The sequence below is a fragment of the Heterocephalus glaber genome, unplaced genomic scaffold (assembly GCF_053883595.1).
Source record: "Heterocephalus glaber isolate CG9 unplaced genomic scaffold, H.glaber_assembly_v1.0 deba00001457, whole genome shotgun sequence".
NCBI lineage: Eukaryota > Metazoa > Chordata > Mammalia > Rodentia > Bathyergidae > Heterocephalus > Heterocephalus glaber.
This window is the reverse complement of record NW_028258305.1, coordinates 11,187,552-11,200,776: the sequence shown is the minus strand read 5'-3', so window position 1 is coordinate 11,200,776 and position 13,225 is coordinate 11,187,552. Positions and strand designations below refer to the sequence as shown.

The following is a 13,225-nucleotide window of genomic DNA, read 5'->3' as shown; positions in this document are numbered from 1 at the left end:
ATAACACCATGGTGTGGGGAGGAAAAAAAACCCTTAGAGACAGCAAGCTTGTTGTAGAAATTAACCTTGAGTACTGCTACACAGTACTAGTTGACATGATCTGTTACTTTTCTTGCTCAAAGGTTAAACTACCTGCACAAAAAGTAAGCAACATCTTAAGCTCCTTTAATACTTTCACATTAATTAGACTCCCTTCAGTGACTGAAAACTACAATTTTAATTAATAAGAATTTAAAGTACAAAGATATACTGAATCCACTTCCAGCAAAGGTTAATAATGAATTCATGTACAGTTTTAAAAGTGACAGTTTTCTGTACAAATGTTGTTTTCAGTAAGCAAGGTATCTGTAAAGATAATTCCTAAAGAGTATATAACAGTGTCACTAGTTTTAATTGGTCTTGTCCCAGTGATGAGAAAGGATCTGCATCTTTCCAACTCCTGTATTTTTTTTTATAATGTCCATTGTTGAGTTCCTTTTTTCTTGTTTGCTAAAGCTTGGGAAGTTTAGGGTTTTCAAGAATCTGGACATGAATGCATTCTTTTAAAGAAATGTCAGAATTTTTCATTATATATTTCTACCTTCTTTGAGCAGGTTGATTCAAGAAAGGCTGCAGCAAGACAAGTTGATCAGATACAAAATAAGTTAAAAGGAGAAGTCCACACTGAGAGAAGTGCTGAGTCCTTTGCAACCTGGAGAAAAGGACAAAAAGAAGACAAGCTGATTGGGTTGATGAACAATGAATTAGCTCAGGTGAGAGGGTTGTTGTTGATATTTTTCCCTTAATGTTACATTAGAATATGCCCTTTGGGAATGAAGACATTTTATTTTTTCCTGAGGGCCAAGGTTGTATGGTTTTGTTAAAGGAGAACAGATAGAAAACATCCTATCAAGCTGATAAAATCAAAGCAGCCAACACCAGTTATTACAGAAACAGAATAGCAGTGAGCACATTTGCGTACAGATCTGATTACTTTCTTTATCCAAAGAATGAAATGAAGTGCACTTAATTTTCTTATGCCATCTATGATCCATTAGGGACTCTTAACATCCATATTCTATACTTTTACATTGGTTCCTCAAGTCTAACCTTTACAGTCAAATATCAGTGAAGTGTTTTCCTGTCAGTAGGTTGTATTTTTAAATGATACATTTTTTGCATCATTTGATCATTTGGATAGTGATTCACCTTTTGCAGATGACTCATTCAAGCAGCAGCAAAAATCCTTCTAAATCTAACATTTTTGATAAAGAGAGGCATACAATATGTATCTAGACAAAAATATTTAGTTTTGTCAAAATGGCCAACATTTTATATGATTTATATACCATCATTTATCTCAAGTGATTTGAAGTAGTTTACAGTATGAAACAGGATAATTTAATACCCTCACCTTTTACACCTTCTGTCCAAGAAAAATTGATGTATCAGGCAGGTGGGATGTTAATCACTAAACTGAGTGCTGAATTTGGTTTTGAACTTCTTGGCAGCCAAGGCAAAATTAGACACATAGTAGTTACACATTCCTCATTCAACCAGCAAGCATACAAGTTTATTCAGAGAAAAATACTTTAGTGCTGAGAGACATTTTTTACATTTATTTTGATACAATCTAATAGTAGTGTTTGTTGTTTCATTTTAAATTTACATAATGAAATCTACTTCCAATGGGCATATTTTATAGTTCGCATTTGTAAAATTAAAGACAAATTATTGCTTGGTGACAAAATTTAGAGATTCTAAGTCTTTATTGAAAAATGCTTTTTCAGGTCTTAACTGTGCATCAGAACACCTAGTATATAAAGTAGGGAGAGACTGTAAAAATATTGATACCCACGTTTCAAGCTAAGAAATGGATTCATTTTGCCAGGTCTGTCAGTAGGATTTGTGGTAGAGATTTTATCCTTCTAGAAAGTCCTTTGTTCCTTTCCCAGTCAGTCCTCTCCCTCCAGAGGCTTTCTGACATTTTGTTCTGTTCTAACATTTTGGTTCTCATCTCTTGATTAGTTTTGACTCTTCTTGGATTTCATATATATGCAGCCATACAGTGTGCATTACTTTGTGCCTAGATTCTTTCAGTCTGTTTTTGAGATTTATCAGATTTCATGCATGTATCAATAATTTGATCTTTTTCATTGTCAAGTAGTACTCCATTGAATGACTCATATATAATTTACATAATTTACATTTTCCTATTGATGAACACCCAGGTTACTCCAGGTTTCTGACCTACATGAAAAAAAGTTGATATCAACATTCTGACCTCAGTCCTTCAGTGGACTTGCTCCATTTCTCCTGAGTCATGGAGTTGCTGGATCATAGGGCAAAGAAATATAGGCTAAGTTGATTTAAAAAAAGTGACAAATATTTCTTGAAAGCAACTGTATCATTTTATAATCTCCAACAATGTCCAAGTGTTTTGGCCACTCCACTTCCTCTCTAACATTTAGTATTTTCAGTCTTTTAAATTTTAACCATTCTAATATGTATATTAATACCTTATTGTGGCTATAGTTACTTACCTGATGAATAATTTTGAGCACTTTTTAATGTGTTTACTAGTCATTCTTCTCTTGTGAAGTGTCTTTCCAAATATTCTGACTCATTTTTCTATGGATGTTTGTCTTTTCATTATTAAGCTATAGTAGTCATATATAAGTCCTACATTTAAGATTCCTGTCAGATATCTGTACTGTGGATGTCCTTCTAGTGTGTGATGTGCCTGTTCATTTACTTAATGTGATGTCATCACTTTGCTGAAAAGAAGCTTTTTATATCATTTGTAATTTTTACTTGTAAATTCAGGATATCGTTTTTCTTTGTTTTTTTTCTCTATAAGTAAACCTAACAAACTTTTGCCTTTTTTAAGATCATAAAGTTATTATTAAATATCCTTTTCAAGGGTTCATAGTTTTAGCTGTCATTTTGAGTCTAAAACCTATCTCAAATCAGTTCTTGGGCATGGTGTGAGGTCAGGGTTGAGATTCATTCATTTTTGTAGAACTACACAGTTGTCTTATTACACCATCATTTGTTGAAAATATTTTTCTTTCCAACTCAATTTCTTTGGAAAGATTTTTCAAAAGTCAGCTAAGTGTATAAGAATAGGCCTACTTCTGAACTCTGTTTTCTTCTATTTGTCTCCTATACCAGTACTACACTGCATCTATTACTGTAGCTTTACAGCCAGTTTTGAAATTATATGTGCAAGCCCTTTCATATTTTTTCCTTCAAGAAAGCATTGGGCATTTTTGGTCTGATCCTCTCTGTGATGGCTAAGTTTGTCAATTTCATTGGTTTGGGAGCTGCTTAGGGGATTAGTAAAACTTTTTTATGGGTGTGTGTAAGTAGGTCATGGAGGCATGGCCCCTTCCTCTCTGGCTCTGTTCCCCTGCTCTGCTTACTAGGAGGTTTCTGCCTTGGAGATAGCTGAGCATGGACTAAAACTTCTGAGTCAAATAAACCATTTATTCCTTTAGGTTGTGTGTGTTGGATGTTTGGTCCAATCAACAGGAAAGCTGACTGATATACCTGCATAAAATTGAAAAGTCAGTTGTCATTTTCCACAAAAAAAGCACAGTGGAATTTTGAGTGAAAAATATTAAGTGTAAAAGCCAATTTAGGGAACACGGAATGCCAGCATCTTTGAGACCCCTAGTGCATGAACCTAGTACTTCTTTCCATTTATATAGGTCTTTAATTCCTTGCAGCCAAGTTTTGTAGTTTTCAGTATACATGGGACTTACACATCTTCCATTAAAATGATCTTTAGATATTCTACTGTTTGATCTATTGCTAAAAATTTAAAAATTTTTTTACACTACAGTTATTTATTGCTGGTATATGGAAATAGAATTTTTTTAAAAACTTGATTTTATTGGTACATTTAGGTATGCAATATAATGACATTCATCATTGGAAATTTGCACCTCTCTTGGTTCTTATTTTTTCCCCATTCACCTCCCCTCCCTTCAACCCCTCCATCCCTCCCTATTTACAAAGACTTTGTTTCCATTCTTTCATTTTCTCATATTAATTCCGTTCCCTTCTTTCCTTTCCCCTGCCCCTCCCACTTCCCCCTCCCCTTTGCCTCTTTTCTTCCTATTTCACATTATCTCTTATAGCTTTTAGTCCTTATTTACACTTCCAGTTTCTCACACTAGAGAAACTATTCAGTATTTACACGTGTGTGCTATTTATTTCACTTAAGAGTTTCACCTCAATGTGTATCCATTTAGCTATAAATGTCTCTAATTTCTTGGTTTTTTATGGCTGTAGTACTCCATTTTATTAAAAAAAACACATTTTCTTCATCCATTCTGCAGTTAATGGACATTTGGGCTGTTTCCAAGTTTTAGCTATCACAAACTGTGCTGCTGTGAACATGGGTACATATATATCACTGTGGTATGATTCTTTAATTCTTTGGGGAAGATACCCACCAGGGGAATAGCTGGGTCAAATGGGACTTCCAGTCCTAGTTCTTTGAGGTATCTCCATACTGATTTCCACAGTGGTTGCACAGTCTGCACTCCCACCAGCAGTGGAGAAGGGTTCCTCTTTCCCCAGAGTCCCACAAGCATTTGTTATTGGTTGATTTTATGATGGCAGCCATTCTTTCTGGGGTGAGGTGGAATCTCAGTGTTGTTTTCATTTTCATCTCTCGAATGACCAGTGATGGTTGAACATTTTTTCATATGTTTATTTGCTATTTCTAATTCTTTGTCCAAGAAATGTCTGTTCATTTCAGATGCCCATTTATGGATTGTGTCTTTAAATTTTGGAGGTCTGATTGTTTTAAGTTTTAAATAGATTTGAGATAGTAGACCTTTGTCTGAGGAACAGCAGGTGAAAATTTTTTCCCACATTATCGGTTGTCACTACACTTTATTGATGGTTTCTCTTGCTGTGCTGAAGCTTTTTAATAAGAAGAGATCACACTTGTTGATTGTTTGTGGTAGTTCACAGGCAACTGAGGTTTTGTTCATAAAATCTTTTTCTAAACCAATGTCTTCAAGAGTTCTGCCTAACCTCTCTTCCAGCCGGTTTAGTGTTTCTGTTTTAATATTTAGATGTTTAATCCATTTCAATTTTAGTTTAGTGCATGGTGAAAGATATAGGTCTAATTTTAATCTTTGGCAAGTTGAAACCCAGTTTTTCCAGCACCATTTATTTATTTTTTTTATTATTATAATTTTTTTTTTTTTTGGTACCAGGGATCAAACTTAGGTCCTTGCACTTTCGAGGCAGGCGCTGGAACCACTGAGCTAAATCCCCGGCCCATCCAGCACCATTTATTAAAGAGGCTATTTTTCCTTCACTGAGGGTGTTTGGCACTTTTGTCAAAAATGAGGTGGTTGAGTGTATCTGGAGTTGTTTCTGTATCTGTTCCACTGGTCCTCAGGTCTATTTCTTTGCCAGTACCATGCTGTTTTTATCACAGTAGCTTTGTAGTATAATTTCAAGTTGGGGGTTGTAATACCCTCTGCCATGTCTCTGTTACCTAGAATTGCTTTTGCTATTCTAAGTCTCTTCTTGTTCCAAATGAATTTTTGGATTGTTTTCTCAAGGTCCATGAAGTACGCTTCTGGGATTTCAGTTGGGATTGCATTGAATCTATATAGCAGTTTTGGAAGTATGGCCATGTTCACTATGTTGATCCTTCCTACCCAGGAGCAGTGGATGTCTTTCCATTTTCTGATATCATGTTCGATCTCTCTTTTCAATGTGCTATAGTTTTTAGAGAAGAGGTCTTTGATTTCTTTTGTTAGGTTGATTCTTGGCTATTTCAGTTATTTGGATGCTGTTGTGAAAGGAATTGATTGGCCTATTTCTGTCTCAGTGAGTGTGGTGTTCGTCTAGAGGAAAGCTAGTGATTTTTGTGTGTTGACCTTGTATCGAGCTACTTTACTGAATTTGGTTATTAAGTATAGAAGCCTTTTGGTGGAGTTCTTGGGGTTTTCTATATAGAGTATCATGTCATCTGCAAATAATGACAATTTAACTTCATTTCCTATCTTTATTTATTTTGTTTCTTTATCTTGTCTAATTGCTATGGCTAATATTTCCAAAACTATATTGAACAGGTGTGGTGATAGTGGACATCCTTGTCTTGTTCCTCATTTTAACGTGAAGGATTTCAGTTTTTGACCATTTAGTACTATATTGGCTGTTGGTTTTTCATAGATGGCTTTTATCAGATTGAAGTAGACACCGTCTATTCCAGTTGTTGGAGGGATTTTATCATAAAAGTGTGTTGAATTTTGTCACATGCTTTGTCTGCATCTATTGAGATGATCATATGGTTTTTGTCCTTGGCTCTATTGATATAGTGTATTATGCTGATTGATTTGCATATGTTGAACTGTCCCTGCATCCCTGGGATGAATCCCACTTGGTCAGGGTTTATGATCTTCTTGATGATCTTCTGCATTCTATTTGCCAGTATCTTATTAAGGATTTTTGCATTTATGTTCATTAGAGAGATTGGCCTATAGTTGTCTTTTTCGGTTGGGTCTTTTTCTGCTTTGGGGATCAAGGTGATGTTTGCTTCCAGGAATGAATTTGGGAGTATGGCTTCCCTTTCAATTTCACTGAAGAGTTTAAACAGTAGTGGCAGTAGTTCCTCTCTAAATGTCTTGTAGAATTAAGCAGTGAAGCCATCAGGACCCCAGCTTTTCTTCGTTGGTAAGTTTTTAACTATGTTTTCAATTTCATTGATTGATATTGGGTTGTTTAGAATTTCTAAGTCTTCTTCGTTCAACTTTGATAATTCATACTTCTCTAGGAATCTGTCTGTTTCTTCTGTGATTTCCATCTTATTGGCGTATAGGTTCTCAAAGTAGGTATTGTTGACCTTCTGGATTTCTGCTGGGTCCATTGTAATTTCATCCTTTTCATTCCAAATTGCAGGATTTGGGCCTTTTCTTTCCTTTTTCTGATAAGGTTGGCTAAAGGTTTGTCAATTTTGTTTATTCTTTCAAAGAACCAACTCTTGGCTTCATTGATTTTTTGGTATCGTTCTCTTAATCTCCTTTGCATTGATTTCTGCTTTGATCTTTATAATTTCCTCCCTTGTATGAGCTTTGGGTTTGTCCTGGTTTTCTTTTTCTAGAGCTGAGGTTCAGCATCAGGTTGTTTAATTAGGCTCGATCTGTTTTCTTCATATGAGTACACACTGCTATGAATTTCCCTCTTGAGACTTTTTTCATTGTGTCCCATAGATTCCAATATGTTGTATTGTCATTGTCATTTAATTGAAGGAACTGTCTGATTTCTTTAATTTCCTATGTGACCCATTGGTTATTCCGAAGTGTGTTCTATTTCCATGTGTTTATGAAATTCTTGCAGTTTGTTTTGCTATTGATCTCCCATTTCATCGCATGATGGTCTGCTAATATACAGGGGATAACTTCAGTTCCTTTGCACTTACTTAAATATGTTCTGTGAGCAAGTATGTGGTCTGTTTTGGAGAACGACCCATGTGCAGCTGAAAAGAATGTGTATTCTGATTTTGTGGGGTGGAACTCTCTGTAAACATCTATTAAGTTCATTTATTCAAGAGTTTCATTGAGTTCTAGTATTTTGTTGCTTATTCTTTTTCTAGTTGATTATCTATTTGTGACAGTGGCATATTGAGGTCCCCCACTACTATTATATCAATGCTTATATGATTTTTCATGTCGGTTAGTATTTGTTTTATATGGTTGGGCACACTAGTGTTTGGTGCATGTATGTTTATGATTGTCATCTCTTCCTGTTGTATTGTTCCCTTTACAAGGATGTATTGTCCTTCTTTGTCTCTCTTAATCATTGTTGGCTTGAAATCCACTTGATCTGCAAAGAGGATAGCTACTCCTGCTTTTTTGGGGTTCCTGTCACATGGAGTATTGTTTTCCACCTTTTCACTTTCAGCCTGTGAGTTTCTTTTTTACTTAAGTGTGTTTTTTATATGCAGCATATTGTTGGATCTTGCTTCTTGAACCATTCTGCCAATCTGTTTCTTTTGATCGGTGAATTGAGACCATTAACATTGATGGTTATAACTGATACGTATTGACTTATCATTGTCATGACTTTTTTATTGTTGTTGGATTCTCCCCGTTTGCGTTTTAATTTCTTGTTATGCCTGATGGATTCATTCTGCTGGGCTTCCTGGGGTTGTAATCCTCATTGCCTTTTCCTAGGATATTTTCTAAAAATTTTTTTTTTTGGTACCACGGATCGAACTCAGGACCTTGCTATTTTGTAAAATATTTTTGAGTGCTGGTTTGGTATTCATGAAGTTCCTAAAGTGCTCTTTGTCATGAAAGTATCTTATTTCTCCATCAATTTTGAAACATAGTTTTACAGGGTACATCAATCTGGGTTGGAGGCTATTTTCCCTTAGGGCTTGGAATACATCACTCTGAGCTCTTCTTGCCTTGAGGGTTTGTGTTGAGAAGTCTGCTGTGATTTTGATGGGCTTTCCTTTGTATGTGATTTGTTTCTTTTCTCTGCTTGTAGAATTTTGTTCTTCTGTTGGGTTTCTGGAATCTTAATTATATGCCTATGTGTATATTTTTTTGATCAAGGCTAGTTGGAGTCCTATATGCCTCACTTATCTATATGTCAACTTCTTTTCCCCTGCTTGCGAAGTTTTCTGCCATCACTTCTGTGAAGTTTTTTTTATGCATCTGCACTCTCTCCTGTTTCTTCATTGACTCTGATCAGTCTTATGTTATTCTTTTTTGCATGGTCTAGCAGCTGCTGGATTGATTTCTCGTGGTCCCTTACAATTTTGAAGCAATTTTTCTTTTCCTGGTCACTAATTGCAATCTTTTCTTCTATATCTGAAATTCTGTCCTCACATTTGCTCACTGTGCTTCACAAACTTTCAATGGAGTTTTTAATCTCCTGGAAATCTGTTTGCATGTTTTATGGATTCCATTTGTTTCCTATGTTGAGATTCCATCATGTTCCTCAGCTCCTCTATTTTTTTTTATCTGTGTCCTCTCTAGACTTATTAATCATCTCTTGCACTATGGGCATAATCTCTGCTGTTATCTGAGAAATTATTTCTGTCATTTTTTCCAGGTCCTCTTTTGTTGCCATTTGAGGGAGTTCAGGTGGTTGAATATCAGGATGTTCCTTCTCGTTTCCCTTTGGGGTTGCTGTAGGTGATCTGGAAGTCTGGTTTTCAGGCTTTTTTATGTGCCTTCTCATTTCGAAGGGGGTGGGGGGTGGTGATGTAGGGGAGTGGGGGTACTGCTGCACCTGCTTAGCTCACCTCCTGTGTGCTGGGAGTGGTGGTATGGTGGCCTGGAAGTGTCTTCCTCTGTGCTGGGAGCAGTGCTATGGTGACCTGGAAGCCTCCTCCTCTGAGCTTGAAGCACTGCTATGGCGGCCCAGAAGCCTCTTCCTCTGCGCTGAGAGCAGTGGTACAGTGGCCCCGAAGCCTCCTCCTCTGTGCTGGGAGTGGTGGTAGAAGTAGAATTTTTTCATATTGATCTTTCGTCTGGGACCATTCTAAATTCATTTTTTAGTTCTAATACTTCTATAGATCCTTACAATAATTTACATAGTTGATCAATTTCATTTCTTTTTCTCCAACATATATGCCTTTAATTTGTGGTGGTGTTATTTTTTTTCATCTTATTGCATCTGCTAGCACCTCTGGTATTACACTCAATAGAAGTTAAGAAAGTGCACAACCTTGCCTCATTCCCGATCTTAGGAGGAAAATAGTCACTGCTAGCTGTGAGTTTTTCCTGTAGGACATTTACATACTTTATTAGACTGAGGAAATTTCATCACATTTATAGTTAAACATGTTGAAAAATAAGTATAAATTATGAATCAGTTTGAAATTCTTTTTTGAGGTCTATCAAGGTGATCATATGATTTTTTTTCCTTTACTATTATGATGAATTATATTGATTTTTTTGAATAGTAAAAATATTATTTCTGGGACAAATCTACTTAGGATGTGTTCTCCTACTGAATTCAGTTTGCTTTACTTCAACTTAATTCCTACAGATTTTTATATCTACGTTGATGAAAAAACAGTGATGTTTAATTTTTACTCATAATGTCCATGCATGATTTGTTTCTAGGATTATGAAGTGAGTTGAAGTTGCTTTGTTTCCAGAAAATATTTTTCTAAGATTAGGCTTTCTTAAATGTTGGACTGAATTTAGCATGGAAACATTGTGAGTTGAGTTTTTTAGCAGGACAATTCTTTTTTCTTGGTACCGGCGATCAAACTCGGGTCCTTGCACTCGTGTAGCAGGCAGTGAAACCACTGAGCTAAATTCCCGGCCCCTACAGGACAATTCTTAATTATAATTTTACTTTCTTCAACAGACATGGTGATCATTAGAATTTCATTTTCTTCTTGTGTCAGCTTGATAATTTGTTTTATACAAGTAATTTGTTGATCTGTTGAATTTATTGTCATTAAGTCAACAATATTTTCTAGTCATCCTTTTAATATCTCCAGCATCTGTAATGATAATCTTCATTTATTCTTAATAATTGTCAACTTTTGGTTTCTTTATATTTCTATAGTCTAAGAACTTAATATTTTCAAGGATCTTTTCAAAGACTGACTTCTGTTTTTGCTTTTGCTTCTGTTTTGATCTCTTGTTGATCCGTTTTTTTGTTTCATTAATTGCTTCTCATTTTCTTCTGCTTTTGGTTCAGTTTGTTTTGTCAAGATTCATAAAATTAATGCTAAAATCATTGATTTGAAGCATTTTTTCTAAGATATTAAGGTATATGGAAGTGTATATATGTGGAACTGTATTGCATGTATTTTGCTATATTGTGTTTTCATTATTATTTGGTTTATGTGTTATTCAATTAAAAATACTAAGACTAATAAGTGGATTTAGGATGGTTTCAGGACACAAAATCAATATAAAAAAATTATACTTCCATATACTAGTATTAATACCCAGAATATAAAATTTAAAAAAAATTAATAAGATAAACAAGTAGAATATTTTAGCACATGGATTGTTTAGAGGTATGTTAATTCCTAGATGCTTTTGAGCTTTTTCTGGGTATTGTTTTTGATTTCTAATTTAATTTAATTTTATTGCCATCAGAACATATACTATATTATTAGTCTTTTAAAATTCATTGAAACTTGTTATCCAGCAAAAGGTGTAGCTTGGTGAATGTTCTTTGTATACTTTTAAAGAGTTCCTTCTATACTTGTATATGTGTACTTATAAGTATACTTTCATTCTTTTATACTTGTGTACTTTTAAAGAATATTGAATTATTTGATAGTGTTATTCAGATTTTTTTGACCTTTTGCTTTCTCACTTATTGAAAAAGGAACGTAAACATCTTCAATTTTAAGCGTGAATTTATCCATTTCTCCTTTAGTTCTATAAGGTTTGACTATAGTTTTTGATGACTTCTTATTAGGCACATACAGACTAAGGAATGTTGTATCTTTAGGGTGAACTGTCGCCTTTGTCATTATAGAACATCTTTCCTCATATATGTTAATACTTTGTCTTAAATTCTTCCTGTGATTTTTTAAGAATTCTAGCCTTCTTGTGATTAGTATTTAAATGGTGTAGTCTTTTCTGTTCTCACATGTTTGGCCCACATGTGTCCTTGTTTGTGTGCTTTTGTACATAACATGTAGTCGAGTCTTGCTTTTTTAAAATAAAATCTGCCAGATACTAGTATTTGCTTCATTTCTACTTAATGTAATTATTGATATGGTTGAGTTTAATTTATATTCTTTTTTTTTTTGGTACAGGGGATCAAACTCGGGTCCTTGAGCTTGCGCAGCAGGCGGCGAAACCACTGAGTTAAATCCCCGGCCCTTAATTTATATTTTTGCTACTTGCCTTTTTTTTTTTTTTTTTGGTACCGGGGATTGAATTCAGGACCTTGCACTTGCGAGGCAGGCAGCAGCACCACTGAGCTAAATCCCTGGCCCAAAGATAATGAATTTTTTAAATTTTATTTTATTTTTTAGTTTTGTTACTGAGGATTGAACTCAGGACCTTGTGTTTGCGAGGCAGGCGGCAGAACCACTGAGCTAAATCCCTGGCCCGCTACTTGCCTTCTTAATGCATCATTTTTGGCCACTTTGGAGTCTCCTCCACTTTGTTTTTAACAAATTTAAGAATATTTCTCCTCTTTCTTATCTTTTTAAACCATACTTTGTTTTTTTGTTTGTTTAAGTGGTCTCTCTAGATGGGGCATCAGGAAACTATGGCCTATTTATCAAATTCAGCTAACTGCCTAATTTTTATTGTAGCCATACTTACTCATTGTCTGTGATTGCTTTTTTTTGGCATGCTGGTAGAGCTGAGTAAGGGCAAGAAAGACTGTATGCTTCCTAAAATCTAAAATATTTATTATCTGGCCTTCTACAGAAAAAATTTGCTCAAGAGCAACTCAGTGTAATAGAGATATAATGTGAACCATGTACATAACTTTAATTTTTCTGGTACTCAATTTTAAAAAGTAAAAAGAAGCAAGCAAACATATACTAATTAAAATAGCATCCAAAATGATACTATTATAAACATTATTGTCATATTTTACAATATTTACTCATGTAGCTTTCAAAATTTGACCTCTGTTTTATACTAAAGGTGACACTTCATTCAGACTACCTGTATTCTATCCTGTAAAAATTATAGGGTGTTATGGCTTATTATCTCTTGCCCCCCACCCAAAGCCTCATGTGGTCATAGATGGGGCTTTTCAGAGGTGGTGAACACCAGGGTGTGTGGTGCTGGAATCAAGGATGTGATGCTGGGATTGATTCATGGTACAATGCAAGGATTAAGGGTGCCCCACCCTGGGTGTTAGTGCTACCTGCCTTAATTTTGCATAAAATATAAGGGACAGAAAGAATAGATAGAATATAAGGGACAGAAAGAGGGCTGCTGTTAATGGTTGCTGCTGCTTGCAGCTTTGCTGCCTCTTGCCTGCTTTGCCATGGAGTGTTTCTTTTCTGTGATGCCCCTTTACTATGCTACCCTGATTATGGACTGAAATCTCTATAAACTGTGAGGCAAAATAAACCTGTCCTCCTTTAACTTTGGGTGTAAGGTAGTCTGTCTCAGCAATTAGAAAAGTAACTAAGACATAGGGTATAACGTTAACTTATCTTACATAATCTACCTTGATTGAATATACTGCTCCATAAATAATGTAAGACCTTTATAAAAATATACTGCCATTTACTTGCCCATCCTTTGTTCTA

The 13,225-nt window shown here is 35.1% G+C and overlaps 2 protein-coding genes across 13 annotated transcripts in view; one reads left to right on the top strand and one right to left on the bottom strand.

The window, feature by feature from the left end:
• Fancl (FA complementation group L) overlaps positions 1-13,225 on the bottom strand; it is a 96,910-nt gene that overhangs the window by 13,335 nt on the left and 70,350 nt on the right. For all 3 annotated transcript variants that reach the window (XR_015453098.1, XR_015453100.1, XR_015453099.1), the window contains one exon: positions 581-691. The gene's annotated coding sequence lies outside the window, so the exon portion shown is untranslated. Of the gene's footprint in view, positions 1-580; positions 692-13,225 lie in introns of those variants that run through there.
• Positions 1-13,225, top strand: part of Vrk2 (VRK serine/threonine kinase 2) — a 150,768-nt gene that overhangs the window by 85,478 nt on the left and 52,065 nt on the right. For all 10 annotated transcript variants that reach the window (XM_087216352.1, XM_087216351.1, XM_087216350.1 and 7 more), the window contains exon 12: positions 594-752. In XM_087216352.1, the coding sequence (XP_087072478.1) occupies positions 594-752 (159 nt within the window). The remainder of the gene's footprint in view (positions 1-593; positions 753-13,225) is intronic.